At 56.4% G+C, this 19,971-nt stretch overlaps 1 protein-coding gene across 14 annotated transcripts in view; it reads left to right on the plus strand.

Annotated features, from left to right (window-relative positions):
• Positions 1-19,971, plus strand: part of XG (Xg glycoprotein (Xg blood group)) — a 37,706-nt gene that overhangs the window by 5,563 nt on the left and 12,172 nt on the right. For 5 of the 14 annotated variants that reach the window (XM_043571500.1, XM_043571499.1, XM_043571495.1 and 2 more), the window contains exons 2-7: positions 8,557-8,598; positions 9,069-9,092; positions 11,446-11,508; positions 13,263-13,325; positions 15,902-15,964; positions 19,909-19,971. In XM_043571500.1, coding sequence (XP_043427435.1) covers positions 8,557-8,598; positions 9,069-9,092; positions 11,446-11,508; positions 13,263-13,325; positions 15,902-15,964; positions 19,909-19,971 — 318 coding nt within the window. Of the gene's footprint in view, positions 1-3,169; positions 3,468-8,556; positions 8,599-9,068; positions 9,093-11,445; positions 11,509-13,262; positions 13,326-15,901; positions 15,965-19,908 lie in introns of those variants that run through there. The other 9 variants (XM_043571497.1, XM_043571493.1, XM_043571503.1 and 6 more) reach the window with 8 other exon arrangements.

Here is a 19,971-nt window from a genome sequence, read left to right on the forward strand (position 1 = left end):
TCATCAATGTATACATTCAGATTCATTTTAAGGAACTGCCCCACAACATGCTGGGGCTGGCAAGCCCTAAATCCATAGGGAAGGGTAGAAACCCTGCCGTGTTGTCTCCGAATCCCATCTTCTCTGGGAAACCTCTCCTTCAACTGATCAGAGGCGGCCCACCCACGTTACCAAGGGTGATGCGCTTCTCCCTACGGGAGATTGTAGATGTGAATCCCATCGACAGAGCACCTTCCCGGTGGCATCGAGACTAGTGTTGGACCAAACGTCCGGGCACCATAGCCCAGGCACGTTGACACAGAAAAATGACCCATCCGGGATATTTTCATCTTTCTACTTCCACGGTCTGAGATGCCAATTGTGTATATGTTGTTTATTCCTTGTGGGTTGCAAGAAACTGTGATCTGGACAGAATCCTGACACTCGGGCGGGTGGTTGGGAAAGTCTGGTGGGCGGTGGGCATCAGCATTGCTGGGGGACGGGGTCCAAGTGCAGAGTCCCCGGCCGAACCGCCTGTTGTGTGACTGAGCCCCACCCTGGATGCTTTTCTGGTTTCCCAGGTGGTCCTTCTGTCTCAGCAATGTGGGCACCCCCTGCCTCTTATCCAGAGGACATCCCTGGGGCTGCTTTCCATGGTGGTTGAACTTCTGTGTGTTTGAGGGTGTTATGGGCTCGACTGTGGGCTCCATATAATGCAGCCCCAACCTCAGGATGGCAGCATGCGACGATATTTGGAGGTGGGGTTGGTACAGAGTGGATTAAGGTGAAATGAGATAGTACGTTGGACCCTGAGCCCACAAGACTGTTGTCCTTGTAAGAAAACGAGAACAGGACATAGGTAAGCAAGGAGAGGGGCCTCGGGAGCAACCAGCCTCAGCCCTGCCTGGATCTCAGACCCCCAGCCTCGGCCCTGCCTGGATCTCAGACCCCCAGCCTCAGCCCTGACTGGATCTCAGACCCCCAGCCTCAGCCCTGCCTGGATCTCAGACCCCCAGCCTCAGCCCTGACTGGAAATCAGATTCTAGACCTCGCCCCCCCCCCCCCACCTGGATCTCAGACCCCCAGCCTCAGCCCTGCCTGGATCTCAGACCCCCAGCCTCGGCCCTGCCTGGATCTCAGACCCCCAGCCTCAGCCCTGACTGGAAATCAGATTCTAGACCTCGCCCCCCCCCACCCGGATCTCAGACCCCCAGCCTCAGCCCTGCCTGGATCTCAGACCCCCAGCCTCAGCCCTGCCTGGATCTCAGACCCCCAGCCTCGGCCCTGCCTGGATCTCAGACCCCCAGCCTCAGCCCTGCCTGGATCTCAGACCCCCAGCCTCAGCCCTGCCTGGATCTCAGACTCCAGGCCTCAGCCCTGCCTGGATCTCAGACCCACGGCCTCATCCCTGCCTGGATCTCAGACTCCAGGCCTCGGCCCTGCCTGGATCTTATACCTCCAGCCTCAGCCCTGCCTGAATCTCAGACTCCCATCCTTGGCCCTGCCTGGACCTGACTCACAGCCTCAACCCTGCCTGGATCTCAGACTCCCAGCCTCAGGTCTACCTGGACCTCAGACCCCCAGACTCGGCCCTGCCTGGACCTCAGACTCCCGGCCTCGGCCCTGCCTGGATCTCAGAGTCCCGGCCTCGGCGCTGCCTGGATCTGACTCCCGGCCTCGGCCCTGCCTGGATCTCAGACTCCCAGCCTCAGGTCTACCTGGACCTCAGACCCCCAGACTCGGCCCTGCCTGGACCTCAGACTCCCGGCCTCGGCCCTGCCTGGACCTCAGACTCCCGGCCTCAGGTCTGCCTGGACCTCAGACTCCTGGCCTCAGCCCTGCCTGGACCTCAGAGTCCCGGCCTCGGCCCTGCCTGGATCTCAGAGTCCCCGCCTCGGCCCTGCCTGGATCTGACTCCCAGCCTCAGCCCTGCCTGGATCTCAGACTCCCGGCCTCGGCCCTGCCTGGACCTCAGACTCCCGGCCTCGGCCCTGCCTGGATCTCAGAGTCCCAGCCTCGGCCCTGCCTGGATCTGACTCCCAGCCTCGGCCCTGCCTGGATCTCAGACTCCCAGCTTCAGTCCCTGCTGGACCTCACACTCCCGGCCTCGGCCTTGCCTGGATCTCAGATTCTAGGCCTCGGCCCTGCCTGGATCTCAGAGTCCCAGCCTCAGCCCTGCCTGGACCTCAGACTCCTGGCTTCGGCCCTGCCTGGATCTCAGACTCTCAGCCTCAGCCCTGGCTGGACCTCAGACTCCCGGCCTCGGCCCTGCCTGGATCTCAGACCCCCAGCCTCAGCTCTGCCTGGATCTCAGACTCCCAGCTTCAGTCCCTGCTGGACCTCACACTCCCAGCCTCGGCCTTGCCTGGATCTCAGATTCTAGGCCTCGGCCCTGCCTGGATCTCAGAGTCCCAGCCTCAGCCCTGCCTGGACCTCAGACTCCTGGCTTCGGCCCTGCCTGGATCTCAGACTCTCAGCCTCAGCCCTGGCTGGACCTCAGACTCCCGGCCTCGGCCCTGCCTGGATCTCAGACCCCCAGCCTCAGCTCGGCCTGGATCTCAGACTCCCAGCTTCAGTCCCTGCTGGATCTCACACTCCCAGCCTCGGCCTTGCCTGGATCTCAGATTCTAGGCCTCAGCCCTACCTGGACCTCAGACCCCCAGCCTTGGCCCTGTCTGCATCTCGGACTCCAGCCTGCAGCTCCAGGAGGGGATGCATGTGTGTTGTTCAAGCCACATGGTCTGTGGGATTTTCTTCCTGAAGATACAGGAAACTAATCAAAGCCATTGCTGTGCAAAATTAAGTCCACAGCCCTGCAGCCTCAGTTTCCCCTAGGAGGTGGCGAGAGACGCAGCCTCTCGGGCACAGTCAGACCTGCCTCGCCAGAGTGTGTGAGTCACCGGGTCCTGAGGGACCCGTGTGCACGTGTCCTGCCAGGAAGGCTGGCTTAGGCCACTCCGGCCGACACGGCCTGGTCGGGCCCTCTGCATTTCACGGCAGATGTCTTCCTTGTGTGACAGACGCCCAGCCCTTGGTGGAGTGTGACCAGATCCTTCTCCTCCAGGGACTGTGCACGTGGGGGCAAACGACTTTGATCCAAAAGGGAGCTTGGGACGCTAGGAACCCGGATGACTGGTTGACCTTGCTGGGCGCGGTTCAGCTGCAGGGCAGGGAGGAAGGGGTGGGGCTGGAGGAACAAGGGTTTCCCAGGACCACCTGCAGGGCTCCAGGGAGGGTCTGTCCTGCCCTCCCTGCACGTTCACCCTCAGCTGTGTGCAGCGCGACAGGCAGCCCCGCCTTCCATTCCCTTTGCTGGAATCCGGACCCTGAGGAGGGACGCAGCCTGTGACGGGTTGATTCGCAGCTGCTCCGGGGGCAGAATGTGGAGCCCGCCCGGGACGTGCCCCCCTGGGCTCGCCGCCTCCTTCCCCTCCTCGCTGTCCTTGCAAACGCGAACTGCCAGCCTCCGCAGATTGCGAGAGAGCCCGGTAGTATGCTTTCTGTCCATATACATTTCTTTTTATGTGTCTTTATTTTATTTTGAGAGAGAGAGACACAGCATGAGCGGGGGAGGGGCAGAGAGAGAGGGAGACGCAGAATTCAAAGCAGGCCCCAGGTTCTGAGCTGTCGGCACAGAGCCCGACACGGGGTTCGAGCCCACGAACACGAGACCATGACCTGAACCAAAGTCAGACGCTTAACCGATGAAACCACCCAGGCGCCCCCCCATATATATTTTGAAAGAACGACTGTGCAGAGAGTCAAAGGGGGGACCTTCCAGTGCTGCCTGGAGGGCACCAAGATTTATTCCCTGGGCGTCCTTGCTCCAGCAATGTCCCCCATGTGGGGTTCCTGGATGACAAGATCGGACCCTATAGATTGAAGGCTCCCAGAGTGGGTCCCTCCAGGGCAGGTGACCCAGAAGGCTTGGTTTCCATTAACCCCGGTCCTGGGGCCATCAGTAAAACCCCTATGCGAGGAAATGACAGATGATGTTCCTATGGGGGCACAGCTATGGGGACGTTGCTTGGGAACAGCCTGGGCGAGGTCACAAGTGGGGGACGGGACACATGACGGCCGCGCGGACGGTAATTACATTCCAGGGCATTGTGAATCTGTTACTAATACTGTATTGGGTGCCAAAGCCTCAGATGATAACCGTGGCTGCTTTTTATTTTTTCCTTTATTGTTTTCTGCTTTTAAGAGATCGCCTGAGGCTGATTTTCTCCTTTAGAAAGCAGTTGGGGCACGGGAGCTGGGGTGCGGTGTTTGGGGGAGGGGAGCTCGGGTGCAGGGGCTGGGGGAGGGGAGCTCGGGTGCAGGGGCTGGGGGAGGGGAGCTCGGGTGCATGACCTCGCTTGTGGCTCCTGGTCCGCGTGGACCCTGCGCTGCAAAGCCACACCCTCTTCAGGAGCTGAGTTGTTACTATTGTTGCGACCACAACCGTGCCGTGCGTCCTGTTCACTTGAGGGTCTGGATAGAAACTTAGATTCCAGGCGTCAAAAGTCCACGATGACCCAGGTTGGAGTCTCGTGGGGGTAGAAAGGCCGCCTCCCCGTGTTTACTTACTGGACACAATTCTTCCAAGAGCTACTCAACACCACCCCCCCCCCCCAACAGTTGTGGGTTTGTGTGTGTGTGTGTGTGTGTGTGTGTGTGTGTGTTTGCGGGAGGAGAGTGGGGGTCTTGTGGATAAGGCTAACCGCGAGCCTCCCGCTAGCAGGGACCAGGGTGAACGCGCGCGTCCCCAGGATGTCAGCTGGATCACCAACGTCCCGATCCCAGAATACAGGAGGCTACTTCGTCCCCCGGGGTCGCGGATCCAAAAACATGTGGCTTTGATTAAAAGTCCCCGAGGCAGATCAGAAACAGATCTTGGGACACGAGCCCGATCTCATGCTCTGAGTGGAGAATCATGCCAATGGAAACAACTGCCTCGGGAGAACCCTGCCCCCCCCCCCCCAACCCCTCTCAGGTGTCCCCAGAGAGCGGCCCCCGGATCACCCATCCTCACCCCATCCTTGTACCAGTGAGCGACCTTGCAGGCTGCCCCGTTCTTAGGAGTGGATGGTCCCCATACGGGCGCCTGATGCTAGCCAGGGTCACCAGCTCACACAAGAGGTCCCGAGGAGACCCCCTCCCACCCCCGGCTGCGTGAGTCACGCTCACACATGAGCCCGGGGAAGTTTCCAAAGCTGGGAAGGGCGCACCCAGGCCCTGGGGTCAGGCAGAGGCGGCTGTCAGGGTTCCCACACCCAGTGCATAGAGCCCCGGGGTGGGAACAGGCATTTGAGACACGCCAGGCGGGTGGGGCACATAACACAGCCCCCTCGGCTTATCTGGGGCGAGGGGCGTGGCCGGAGCAGGTTGGCGGAGATTCCTGGGTGCTGGAGTAATTGCGGGGTGCTTGCAGCATCCGGGGCGGGGCGCACAGAGCGCGGCGATGGCTATTGGTGAGCCGTCAGGGCCTTCGGGGGGGGGGGTGCAGGGGCTGTGCACCTGCCACTGCCCCGCAGAGCCCTGGGAGGGGGTATCTGCGCCCCTCCCCCCGCCTGCACGAGGGTAAATAGCATTCCAGCATTCCAGGCTGTTCCCTGCACGCACGAGGAGCTCACAGAGCCTGGCCAGGCGGAGGGGTGTCCGGAGGGACGCGGCACCTCCCAGACTTACAAGCGGCTCTCTGTGCGATTTGCTCGCGTCTGGACCGTGGGCCTGCTGATGGGTGCACCCCAGCCTCAGTTTGCCCTCCCCAAGGAGGCCTGTGGCTTGTCCCGGCTCAGGAGGCACCTGCCTGGGGACGTGCCGGCCCCCAGGGACCTGGCTCCCTCAGCAAAGAGAGTAGAGCCCGTCACGTGGTATCGCAGTCGGGCGCTGACCCCAGGAGGGACCTGCAAACGGGCTCCAGTGCGGGTGCAACCCAGGCCCATGCGAGGAAGCCACCCGGTGTCGGGGGCGGGGGGGGGGGGGTGGGGTGGGGTGGGTGGCACCTTCTTCGCCCACGCTCAGGCTCCCTCCGGGCGCAGGGTCAAGGCTGACGCTGCCAGGGGGTCCAGTGCGAATGCTGAGTCTGCCCTCAGGCTCCTGATCTGCACCCTGCGCATGGTAACTGACCCACATGCTGCCGTGTGCAGAAGGCCTGCGTCGTGCAAATGCTGGATCGCCCAGAGTCACGTGGGCCAAGCTCAGACACATGTGATTCCCTTCATGGCGGCATCTAGTCTCCGCCAGTCTGCAGACGCAGGAGCAAGCCGAGTCCTGGTCCCTTGGGTCGGGGCTGGTCTGGGTGTGCTTTGCAAACCCTGGAATCTTCTGGAAACAGAGGCGGTGACTGCAGAGGGGATGCTCCTGGGTGTGCTTTGCAAACACTGGAATCTTCTGGAAACAGGAGATGGCCACACAGGGGATGCTCCTGGGTCCCTTTTGCAAACAGTAGAATCTTCTGGAAACAGGAGATGGCTGCACAGGGGATGCTCCTGGGTGTGCTTTGCAAACACTGGAATCTTCTGGAAACAGATAGAGGCGGTGGCTGCAGAGGGGATGCTCCTGGGTGTGCTTTGCAAACACTGGAATCTTCTGGAAACAGATAGAGGCGGTGGCTGCAGAGGGGTTCTTCATGTGTCTCCTTTGCAAACACTGGAATTTTCTGGAAACAGATTGACGTGGCGAGTGCAGAGGGAATGCTCCTGGGTGTGCTTTGCAAACACTGGAATCTTCTGGAAACAGTAGATGGCCACACAGGGGATGCTCCTGGGTCCCTTTTGCAAACGGTGGAATCTTCTGGAAACAGGAGATGGCTGCACAGGGGATGCTCCTGGGTGTGCTTTGCAAACACTGGAATCCTCTGGAAACAGAGAGAGGCGGTGGCTGCAGAGGGGATGCTCCTGGGTGTGCTTTGCAAACACTGGAATCTTCTGGAAACAGGAGATGGCCGCACAGGGGATGCTCCTGGGTCCCCTTTGCAAACGGTGGAATCTTCTGGAAACAGACGTGGCGAGTGCAGAGGGGATGCTCCTGGGTGTGCTTTGCAAACACTGGAATCTTCTGGAAATAGGAGATGGCCGCACAGGGGATGTCCTGGGTCCCCTCTGCAAACGGTGGAATCTTCTGGAAACAGAGGCGGTAGCTGCAGAGGGGATGCTCCTTGGTCTCCTTTGCAAACACTGGAATCTTCTGGAATCAACAGATGGCTGCACAGGGGTGCTCCTGAGTCCCCTTTGCAAACGGTGGAATCTCCTGGAAGCAGACGGGGTGGTTGCACAGGCTGTGAACGGGCTGTCCTAGTGTGCGCCTGAAATGGACGGATGGCGTGATTGGCAAATGGTACCTCAGTGAAGTTGTTTAGAAAAAGCTCTTCCCCCAAAGAGTCGATGGAAAGTGGCCGGAATCCAAAAGGCTCTGTCACGTTGTGGTTAGGAAGCAGCAAAGGGACAGGGGGCTGTGCAAGCGACGAACTCGGGGCAGCCCGCCTCCCTCAGCTCATTGAAACGATTTTTTTGTGTTTACATGAAATGCACGCGGGCACGGGAAGCGAGGGAAGGGGCTGGTTTGCGGGGTTTGGGAAAGGGTTTGGGGACAGTAGTGGAGAGCGACAGGACCGTGGTGGCCGGCCCGCATTCCGCTTCTGTCTGTCCCAGAGGGAAGGGAAATGCCTGCCCTTCTGGACAGATATTTCCCCGGAGCGTTTCCTAAGCTAGAAAGCAGGGGAGAGGCTGGCTCCTGGGGGGGGGGGCTCCCCAAATTCGTGCAATGCAAGGACGAGCCGGAAGCCCCAGAAAGCCTTGGGGCCAAGCCCAGTTTGCAAGCCTCTGGCCACAAAGTGAAAGTAAGTCTCCCTTGGGAGGGGGAGGTTGGGGCTCCGGGTTCACGAGTTCTGTGACTTCTGGGAGGCGCTGTCTCACGGGAGCTCAGCCGGGGGCCACGCTGTGGCTTCAGGGGCAGAGGGGGAAGCAGGTACAGCCGGGACTCCTTGGTGGCACCCTGGGGCCCCGGCAGCCGCTGGAGCGGTTCACGAGTAAAGCGGCACCTTCCAAACGGCTCGCGGGCCACCTCCTCCGGGAAGCCCTCCGGGAGTGCTCGCACAGGTGCCTGTTTTGGGTCCGTCCCTGCGGCAGCCTGTCCTTCCCTGCAGGGCCGGTCACATGCCTGTCCCCGCGTTGAAGAACCGGGAAGCGGGGCGCACGGGGTTCGTTGTCACACCCCTGGCTCCCAGCAGCGTTGGCGGAACGTGTGGATCCTTCAGGGGTTTCCAGAACATCCCTGTGTTGGTTCTGCTCCGCAGCTGGAGGCAGCTGAGATCCCAGAAGGATTTCTTCCTCTGTTCACACAGCCACGGAACGATAATCTGCCTTAAAATGTGTGTTGAGTCGAGAGCCAGCGGGTGCCGGGAGAGGGCAGATACTCATCCGACAAACACATTGACCCTCTGCGAGGCTCACTGGGGGTTGCCCTTTGCACTGAGGCCCCTGCGTGGCTTAGCAAGTGGGAGGATGGGGCAGACCGGAGCAGCCAAGGGTCAGGAGCCAGCCCCCCTCCCCATTTCTCCTGTCTGTGTGACTCACACCCTCTGTGCCCCCACAGGTCAACGTGACTTTGATTTGGCCGATGCCCTCGATGACCCCGGTGAGTGGCCGTATTTCTTGGGGGCGTTGGTTCTGGGGTCTGGGGGGCCTCCCTGCTGGTGGGTTCGCAGGCACCTCCACCGACAGGGCTGCTAGCTGTCCCCGTGGGGAAGGGGCACATGATTGCAGAGATCCCAGCCCGGCCTTTCTGCCAGTCTGAGCCTGGCCAGACAGTGTGGCTGTTAGAAACCTGGATATGTGGCTCCTTGAAGGGTCTATCTCTCTCGCTAAACTTCCTCCCAGCCCCACAGCCCTACACAGCTCCCAGGAAGACCGGTAGGTATGGATTGTATGCGCGTTTTCTTCCTTTTTCTTTTTTTTCCCTCCTAAATACAAATTGGAATTTGTGTCCGAAGCATGTAAAGTTTGGTGCCTTGAGATCCTTCACTTTCTCTTAGGATGCGAACGATTCTTTGAGCTGTGGATAAATCCCTGATGCTCATTCAACTTGTTTTCTCTCTTTGTTCACAGAACCCACCAAGAAGCCAAGCTCAGGTGAGTGGCCATGAGGGTGGCCAGGAGTGAGCCCGCGCCTGGGAGTCCGGGGTGTTTATGGGGGGCTGCTGAGTGTGCAAAGGGGGTGCAGATAGCTCCAAGCAGTCATTGGGGAAATGCACATCAAAGTCCCCGGGAGACATCACCGCGTCCCTACCAGGACAGCTAGAATCAAAATGTGCGACATAGCAAGCGTGGGTGAGGTGGGGAGAAATCAGAACCCACACCCTCCCGACCTCGTGCATGTGCTGGTAAGAATGTAAAACGGTGAGGCTGTGTGGAGAACACTGTGGCCTCAAACCAAATAGCTAAGAACAGAATTTCTACGGGACCCAGCAATACCACGCCTACACATAGACCAGCAAGAGTTGAAAACAGGGACTCCAGCAAATGTGGACATCCACATTCACAGCACGGTGATTCACAATAGCAAAAAGGTGGTGATGACTTAATGTCCATGGAGGGAGGGAAAGATAGATGGGTGGATGGATGGATGGATGGATGGATGGTTGAATGGGTGGGTGAATGGATGGATGGATGGATGGATGGATGGATGGATAGGTAAGTCGGTGGGTATATAAATGGGTAGGTTGTTGGAAAGATGGATGGATACATGAATGTGTAGATGAAAGAAATGATGGATGGATGGATGGATGGATGGATGGATAAATGGGTGGGCTGCTGGACAGATGGATGGATACATGAATGTGTAGATGAAAGAAATGATGGACGGATGGATGGATGCATGGGTGGATGGATGGACAGGTGGGTGGGTGGGTGGATGGATGGATGGATGGATGGATGGATAGGTAAGTCAGTGGGTGTATAAATGGGTAGGTTGTTGGACAGATGGATGGATACATGAATGTATAGATGAAAGAAATGATGGACGGATGGATGGATGTATGGGTGGATGGATGCATGGGTGGATGGGTGCATGGATGGGTGGTTGGATGGATGGATGGGTGAGTGGGTGGGTGGATAAGTGGATGGATGATGGATGGACAGGTGTATGGGCAGATAAGTGGATGGGTGAATAGATAGGTGGATGGTTGGATGGATGGATGGATGGATGGATGGATGGATGCATGGGTGGATGGACGGACAGATGGATAGATGGATGGATGGATGGATGGATGGGTGGATGAGTGGGTGGGTGGGTGTATAAATGGGTAGACTGTTGGACAGATGGACAGATACATGAATGTGTACATGAAAGAAATGATGGACGGATGGATAGATGTATGGGTGGATGGGTGCATGGATGGGTGGTTGGATGGATGCATGGGTGAGTGAGTGGGTGGATAAGTGGATGGATAATGGATGGATGGGTGTATGGGTAGATAAGTGCATGGGTGAATGGATAGGTGGATGGTTGGATGGATGGATGGATGGATGGATTGACGGATAGATGGGTGGATGATTGGATGGGTGCATGGGCAGATGAGTGGATGGGTGAATGGATAGGTGGATGGTTGGATGGGTGGGTGGATGGATGGATGGATGGATGGATGGGTGGGTGGGTGGTTGGGTGGATAGATAGATGGGTGGATGATTGGATGGGTTCATGGGCAGATGAGTGGATGGGTGAATGGATAGGGGGATGGTTGGATGAGTCGGTGGGTGGATGGATGGCAGGATGGTTGGATGGGTGGGTGGGTAATGGATGGATAGGTGTATGGGCAGATAAGTGGATGGGTGAATAGGTAGGTGGATGGTTGGATGGGTGGATGGATGGATGGTTGAATGGGTGGGTGGGTGGATGGATACAGGGATGGATGGATGGATGGGTGGGTGGATGGATAGATAGAATGGATGGGTGAATGGATGGATGGTTGCATGGATGCATCCATGCATGGATGCATGGATGGATGGGTGTATGGGCAGATGAGTGGATGGGTGAATGGATAGGTGGATGGTTGGATGGGTGAATGGATGGGTGGGTGGGTAGATGGATGGATGGATGCATGGATGCATGGATGCCTGGGTGGTTGGATGGGTCAATGGATGGATGGGTGGTTGGGTGGATGGATAGACGAATGGATGATTGGATGGGTGGATGGGCAGATGAGTTGATGGGTGAATGGATAGGTGTATGGGTGGTTGGGTGTGTGTGTGTGTGTGTGTGTGTGTGCACCCACGTGGGGTTTTTCTTGAAGTTCTAGTTTTGGGATTTTTACACCCAGAGGCTCAGGGACGTTCTGTGGTCCATGATCATCTGTGACACCGCGGGCAGTAGATGTTAGTGCAATGTCGAGGCGTCTATCATGGTGTTGACGCTCCTGTTCTACAACCTGCTGTGAACAGAAGGCTACTTTTCTCTGCTAAGAGGGCACTGTCATTTTCCCCGCAGATATCTACCCCAGACCGAAGCCCCCATATCACCCACAGCCAGGCATGCCCGACAACAGCGGAGGTAAGTCTTGTGCCCCTTCAGACTCCTTTCCACCCTCTCCACCCTGCTTGGATGAAGCCTGCCGTGTCTCCCCTGCGGGTCTTCCTCCAGCCGCCTTTGAAGTAGGGAATGGCTCTCCCTGCAGGAAACCAAGTCTCACCCATAAGCAGGGGGAGCTGGCAGGGTGAACCCACAGCATGCATTTTATTTCCTGTTGCTCTGACCGCTGCATAGTAGGGTGTGCTTGGTGGATAGTGAACGTTATTGTGATCCATTTTTTAAAAATTTGTTTAATGTTTTTTGAAATTTATTTTTGACACAGCGAGAGACAGAGAATGAGCAGGGAAGGGGCAGAGAGAGGGGGAAACACAGAATCCAAAGCAGGCTCCAGGCTCTGAGCTGTCAGCACAGAGCCTGATGTGGGGCTTGAACTCACATACTGTGAGATCATGAGCTGAGCTGAAGTCGGACGCTTAACCAACTGAGCCACCCAGGCGCCCTGCGATGCATTTTTAATTAGGCTGAGGACATTTCCTTTTTCGCTTGTTTGCACGGTTCCAAATTCTGTCCCACCAAAAAGTCCACATGCATTGTGCTGTGTACTGTACATCATTTATCCTCAGTGTGTGCTTGGGTTCAAAGGCTTGGCAGACACTGTTCCCATAGATTTCTTTAAAAAAATTAAGTAAAAGGAAATATTGACTATGGATGGATAGGTGGGTGGATGGATAGAGGGAAGGATGGATGGATGGATGGATGGATAGATAGATGGATAGGTGGATAGGTGGGTGGACAGATGGTGGATGGGTCGGTGGATGGATGGATGGATAGATAGAGAGAGAGATGGATAGGTGGATGCATGGGTGGGTGGGCGGATGGACAGGTGGATGGGTAGGTGGGTGGATGGATAGATGGATGGATGGACGGATGGACGGATGGATGGATGGATGGATGGATAGGTGGATGGATGGATACATAGATACATACATACATATGATGGATGGATGGGTGGGTGGATGGATGGGTGGATGGATGGACAGATGGGTGGGTGGATAGATGGATGGATGGGTAGGTGGATGGATGGATAGATGGATGGATGGACAGGTGGGTAGGTGGATGGACAGGTGGATGGGTAGGTGGGTGGATGGATAGATGGATGGATGGACAGACGGATGGTTGGATGGATGGATGGATGGATAGGTGGATGGATGGATAGATAGATACATACATACATATGATGGATGGATGGTTGGATGGATGGATGGGTGGATGGATGGACAGATGGGTGGGTGGATAGATGGATGGATGGGTAGGTGGATGGATGGATGGATGGATGGATGGATGGATAAATAGATAGATAGATAGATACATACATACATACATACATATGATGGATGGATGGTTGGATGGATGGATGGATGGATGGACAGACGGGTGGGTGGATAGATGGATGGATGGGTCGGTGGATGGATAGATGGATAGATAGATAGATAGATAGATGGATAGGTGGATGGATGGGTGGGTGAATGAACGGTTAGAGTGTGTTCGTGTCTGTGTGTGTGTGTGTGTGCATGCACCCTTGTGGGGTTTTTCTTCAAGTTCTAGTTTTGAGATTTTTACATCCAGAGATTCAGGGGCGTTCCACGGTCCATGGTCTTCTGTGACACCACGGGCAGCAGATGTGAGTGCAGTAGAGCCTCTATCGTGATCTACAGGATGCTGCGAACAGAAGGCTACTTTTCTCTGCTAAGAGGGCACTGTCATTTTCCCCGCAGGCATCTACCCCAGACCGAAGCCCCCGTATCACCCACAGCCAGGCATGCCCGACAACAGCGGAGGTAAGTCTTGTGCCCCTTCAGACTCCTCTCCACCCTGCTTGGATAAAGCCTGCCATGTCTCCCCTGCGGGTCTTCCTCCAGCCGCCTTTGAAGTAGGGAACGGCTCTCCCTGCAGGAAACCGAGTCTCACCCGTAAGCAGGGGGAACTGGCAGGGTGAACCCACAGCACGCATTTTATTTTCCGTTCCTCTGACCGCTGCAAAGTAGGGTCTGCTTGGCGGATAGTGAACGTTATTGCAATGCATTTTTTAAAATTTGTTTAATGTTTTTTTAATTTATTTTTGAGACAGAGAGAGACAGAGAATGAGCAGGGAAGGGGAAGAGAGAGAGGGAAACACAGAACCAAAGCAGGCTCCAGGCTCTGTTTGAGCTATCAGCACAGACCCTGATGCGGGGCTCAAACTCACGGACTGCGAGATCATGAGCTGAGCTGAAGTCGGACACTTAACCAACTGAGCCACCCAGGCACCCTCCAATGCATTTTTAATTAGGCTGAGGACTTTTCCTTTTTTGCTTGTTTGCACGGTTCCAAATTCAGTCCCCCCAAAAAGTCCACATGCATTGTGTTGTGTACTGTACATCATTCATCCTCAGTGTGTGCTTGGGTTCAAAGGCTTGGCAGACACTGTTCCTGTAGATTTCTTTAAAAAAATTAAGTAAAAGGAAATATTGACGGTGGATGGATGGGTGGGTGGATGGATGGAGAGATGGAGGTATGGATGGATGGATGGATAGATAGATGGATGGGCGGATGAGTGGATGGGTGGATGGACGGGTGGACTGACGGGTGGGTGGGTGGATGGATGGACAGGTGGGTGGATAGATGGACAGGTGGATGGGTGGGTGGGTGGATGGATGTGTGGTTGGATGGGTGGGTGGGCAGATGAGTGGTTGGGTGGATGGGTGGGTGGGTGGATGGATGGATGGATGGGTAGATGGATGGACAGGTGAATGGGTGGGTGGGAAGATGGATGGATGGATGGATGGATGGATGGATGGATGGATGTTGGGTGGATGGATGGACAGGTGAATGGGTGGGTGGGTGGATAGATAGATGGAGGGATGGATGGATGGATGTATATATGGATAGATGGATGGATAGGTGGATGGATGGGTGGGTGGGCAGATGAGTGGATGGGTGGATGGGTAGATGGATGGACAGGTGAATGGGTGGGTGGATAGATGGATGGATAGATAGATAGATAGATAGATAGATAGATAGATATGATGGGTGGATGGATGGATGGATGGATGGATGGATGGATGGATGGATGGATTGACAAACACAGGATTCATGTATCAATGGATGGATGGATGGATAGATAGATAGATAGATAGGCAGATGAGTATGGGTGGATGGGTGGGTGGGTGGATGATGGATGGACACATGGATGAGTGGGTGGATGGATGGATAGATGGATGTATAGATAGATAGATAGATAGATAGATAGACAGATGAGTGGATGGGTGGATGGATGGGTGGACTGACGGGTGGGTGGGTGGATGGATGGACAGGTGGGTGGATAGATGGACAGGTGGATGGGTGGGTGGGTGGATGGATGTGTGGATGGATGGGTGGGTGGGCAGATGAGTAGTTGGGTGGATGGGTGTGTGGGTGGATGGATGGATGGATGGATGGATAGATGGATGGACAGGTGAATGAGTGGGTGGGTGGATGGATGGATGGATGGATGGATGTTGGGTGGATGGATGGACAGGTGAATGGGTGGGTGGGTGGATAGATAGATGGAGGGATGGATGGATGGATGTATATATGGATGGATAGATGGATAGGTGGATGGATGGGTGGGTGGGCAGATGAATGGATGGGTGGATGGGTGGATGGGTAGATGGATGGACAGGTGAATGGGTGGGTGGATAGATGGATGGGTGGATAGATAGATAGATAGATAGATAGATAGATAGATAGATATGATGGATGGATGGATTGACAAACACAGGATTCATGTATCAATGGATGGATGGATGGATAGATAGATAGATAGATAGATAGATAGATAGATAGATGGATAGGTGGATAGGTGGATGGATGGGTGGGTGGGCAGATGAGTAGATGGTTGGGTGGGTGGGTGGGTGGACGGGTGGATGGATGGACAGGTGGGTGGATGGATGGATCGATGGGCAGATGAGAGAAGGATGGATGGATGGATAGATTGATAGGTGGATTGACGGGTGGATGGATGGGTGGATGGACGAGTGGATGGATGGGTGGGTGGGTGGATGGGTGGATGGGTGGATGGTTGGATGGATAGATGGATAGGTGGATGGTGGGTGGACGGATGGACAAATGGGTGGATGAGTGGTTAGAGTGTGTGTGTGTGTGTGTGTGTGTGTGTGCACCCATGTGGGGTTTTTCTTGAAGTTCTAGTTTTGACATTTTTACATCCAGAGGCTCAGGGATTTCTGTGGTCCATGATCATCTGTGACACCGCGGGCAGTAGATGTTAGTGCAATGTCGAGGCATCTATCGTGGTGTTGACGCTCCTGTTCTACAACCTGCTGTGAACAGAAGGCTACTTTTCTCTGCTAAGAAGGCACTGTCATTTTCCCCACAGATATCTACCCCAGACCGAAGCCCCCGTATCACCCACAGCCAGGCATGCCCGACAACAGCGGAGGTAAGTCTTGTGCCCCTTCAGACTCCTCTCCACCCTCTCCACCCTGCTTGGATGAAGCCTGCCGTGTCTCCCCTGCGGGTCTTCCTCCAGCCGCCTTTGAAGTAGGGAATGGCTCTCCCTGCAAGAAACCGAGTCTCACCCGTAAGCAGGGGGAGCTGGCAGGGTGAACCCACAGCACGCATTTTATTTCCCGTTCCTCTGACCGCTGCAAAGTAGGGTCTGCTTGGCTGATAGTGAACGTTATTGAAATGCATTTTTAATGAGGCTGAGGACGTTTCCTTTTTCGCTTGTTTCCACGGTTCCCAATTCTGTCCCGTAAAAAAGCCCACGTGGGGTGTGCCGTGTACTGTACATCATTATCCTCAGTGTGTGCTTGGGTTCAAAGGCTTGGCAGACAATGTTCCCATAGATTTCTTTTAAAAAAAAAAAGTTAAAAACAAAACAAAACAAAAACAAAAAAAAAGTTAACTGAAAGGAAACATTGATGGACAAAGTCAGTAAAGTCCTTAGCAATTCAAAAGCGCTGAAAACGTAAAACCAGACCGGGTTAGGGCCGCGTGAAGCAGGGCTATGTCAGAGGCTTCCAGAAGCGGTCCCGGAATCCTGTTCTGGCTGCCATGCATGAAAATTCATCTCCTCGAGGAGGGGCCGCCCAGCGTCAGGACGAGGGTCCAAGGAAGCCGATACCTAATAGAAAATCAACAGTAGCATCCACGGCCGTGGTTAACGGTGCTTTTGTCACCATACACCCTCACCTTTTAAAACTTTTTGTCCGGCATCAACACCTCCAAGTGCCTGAGCCTTTTCTCTTCCTGGAAGTCACTTTTTTTTTAATTTTTAAAAATGTTTTTGGGGCGCCTGGGTGGCGCAGTCGGTTAAGCGTCCGACTTCAGCCAGGTCATGATCTCGCGGTCCGTGAGTTCGAGCCCCGCGTCGGGCTCTGGGCTGATGGCTCGGAGCCTGGAGCCTGCTTCCGATTCTGTGTCTCCCTCTCTCTCTGCCCCTCGCCTGTTCATGCTCTGTCTCTCTCTGTCCCAAAAATAAATAAACGTTGAAAAGAAAATTTAAAAAAAATGTTTTTATTTAGTTTTGAGAGATAGAGACAGAGCGTGAGCGGGGGAAGGGCAGAGAGAGAGGGAGACCAAGAATCCGAAGCAGGTTCCGGGCTCCGAGCGGTCAGCACGGAGCCCAACACGGGGCTTGAACCGATGAACGGTGAGATCATGACCTGAGCCGAAGTTGGACGCTGAACCGACTGAGCCACCCAGGCGCCCCGGAAATTACTTTTAAAGTCTTGTTCCACGAGGAATCCACGGGAGTCCCTCACAGGAAGTGTTTCTTGCTCCCGGTGTTGGGGAAATGGGGGGTTAAATGTATATGATGAATCAGCAGGACGGGGTGACTCAGTCCCTGGGGAAGTGAGGGGCGAGGCCCAGCGTGGGAGGGGACCCTCTGTGACTCAGGGGTGCCAGCTGCCGATGCCATCTGGGAGCAGTTTTCACGCTTTGCTTAAACTCAGCGCACACACGAAACCAAGAGGGCGGGGGAGGTTGGTGAGCAGATGATTCGGGCAACAGGCCCCCCGAAGTCCCCTGCTTGGCCCCTGGCTCGCCCCGGGGCTCCTGGATGTGTCCCTTGAGAAGGAAGACGCATCGTTGACAGCGGCCCTGAAAAGTCCCTTGGGTGTGGGGCGTTCCGGAACGTTCTGTTCCAAAAGGCAGATGGTCACAGATGAGCCATGTTGAGAAAGGGCCTCCAGATGGGACGCTGTGGGGTTTTCTGCCAGGGGCCACCTGCTGTGACGTGTGGCTGCTGGGCGATTCATCGGGGGCCCTGATGCAGCGAGAATGAGTTCTGGATCCTTTAGGACGAATACGGGACCCCCTGAGCTTGGTGGTGGGGTCTCTGACACACGGACGTAGGAGAACCTCAGATTCTCCCCTGCACACACCTGCTCCGTGAGGACACTCCCTCTGGGCGTCCCCCTGAGCTCCTGGTGTTTACACACACCCCTTCCAGAACCTCCGGGTTCACTCTCTGACTCTCTCATCTGACCCCAGCAGCGGGGTCCCCACACTGGCTTCCAAGCAACCAGGAGGGGGCCACGGATGGACGTGCCCCCACCCCGTCCCCCCGTTTGTGCGTTGAATCCCTAACCTTCAGGACCTCCCGATGGGACTCTAGTTACATATGGGGTCTTTGGGGAGGTAAATGGGTCAAGATGAGGTTCTTAGGGTGGGTCCTGGGAGCATAACACTGGTGTCCTTCGAAGAAGAGATCAGGACACGGACATGCACGGAGAGACGGCCATGTGAGGACACGGGGAGAACACGGCGTCTACGTGCCAAGGAGGGAGGCCTCAGGAGGAACCAGCCTCAGCCCTGCCTGGATCTCAGCCTCCCAGCCTCCACCCCTCCTGGATCTCAGACTCCCAGCCTCCAGTCCTGCCTGGATCGAGCCTCCTAGCCTCCAGTCCTGCCTGGATGTCAACCTCCCAGCCTCGGCCCTGCCTGGATCTCAGGTTCTAGGCCTCAGCCTTACCTGGACCTCAACCTCCCAGCCTCGGCCCCACCTAGATCTCAGACCCCCACCCTCGGCCCTGCCTGGATCTCAGGTTCTAGGCCTCGACCTTACCTGGACCTCAGACTCCCAGCCTCGTCCCTGCCTAGACCTCAGACACCCAGCCTCAGCACTGCCTGGACCTCAGCCTCCCAGCTTCAACCCTGCCTGGGCCTCAGACTCCTGGCCTTGGCCCTGCCTGGACCTCAGACTCCCAGCCTCTGCCCTGCCTGGATCTCAGACCCCCAGCCTCGGCCCCTCCTGGATTTCAGACCCCAAGCTTCGGCACCTCCTGGATCTCAACCTCCCAGCCTCGGCCCTGCCTGGATCTCAGACTGCCAGCCTCAGCCCTGCCTGGATCTCAGACTCCCCGCCTTGGCCCCACCTGGATCTCAGACCCCCAGCCTCGGCCCTGCCTGGATCTCAGACCCCCAGCCTCGGCCCCTCCTGGATTTCAGACCCCAAGCTTTAGCACATCCTGGATCTCAACTTCCCCGCCTCGGACCTGCCTGGATCTCAGACTCCCAGCCTCAGCCCTGCCTTGATCTCAGCCCCCAGCCTCGGCCCTGCCTGGATCTCAGACCCCCCAGTCTTGGCCCTGCCTGGGTCTCAGCCCCCTAGCCTCAGCCCTGCTTGGATCTCAGACTCCCAGCCTCAGCCGTGCCTGGATCTCAGACCCCCCAGCCTCAGCCCTGCCTGGGCCTCAGACTCCTGGCCTCGGCCCTGCCTGGACCTCAGACCCCCAGCCTCAGCCCTTCCTGGATCTTACCCTCTCAGCTTGCAGGACCAGGAGGGGATACATGTGTCTTGCTTCAGCCGGCCTCGTTTGTGGTATTTGTTGTGGCCACGGTATGAAATCGATAAGGAAGCTTTGCCTTCAGGGAAATTGCTTCCAACCCTAAACAAGGCCGTTTCTACAGTTTTGCATCTCGAAGTTCCCCTTTCGAAAAACCTTGTGCTTAGGCGATCGGTTTCCCTGGGAGACTGGGGGTGAAGTTCCGAACCACGCGGAGGTCTCAGGGTCGGATGCCCCCCCGGGGCAGACCTGCATGATGTGGGGGAAATACACCGAATGTGCCCCACCCTGGGAGGGCGCCCCGTTTGCAAGGCGGCTCCCAGAAGCGTTTTGTGCAGGCTCGTTCCCCAGATACTCGGGGTGGGGGGTCCCCCAGGAGGCGATGCGGGTAGTCGAGCTGGTCGGGAGCGAGGGACAGGTCACCCCGAGGAGGGCACGCGTCCCTGCTGCGGCCACTGGCTCTCCGGAGAGACCACTGAGGTCTCGCTGTCAGGCTCAGCGTGTGGGGCTGTGCTTCCTCAGTGTGCGGCTGGCCGATGGCTGAAAGGTGTCCTTACTTTCCTGAAATTGCGGCGTTGTGTTCCGACAGGCATCTACCCCCGGCCAAGGCCACCCCCGCACCCCCAGCCCGGCGGTTCCGACAGCGGTGGAG

Source organism: Prionailurus bengalensis, chromosome X (assembly GCF_016509475.1).
Source record: "Prionailurus bengalensis isolate Pbe53 chromosome X, Fcat_Pben_1.1_paternal_pri, whole genome shotgun sequence".
Taxonomy (NCBI): Eukaryota; Metazoa; Chordata; class Mammalia; order Carnivora; family Felidae; genus Prionailurus; species Prionailurus bengalensis.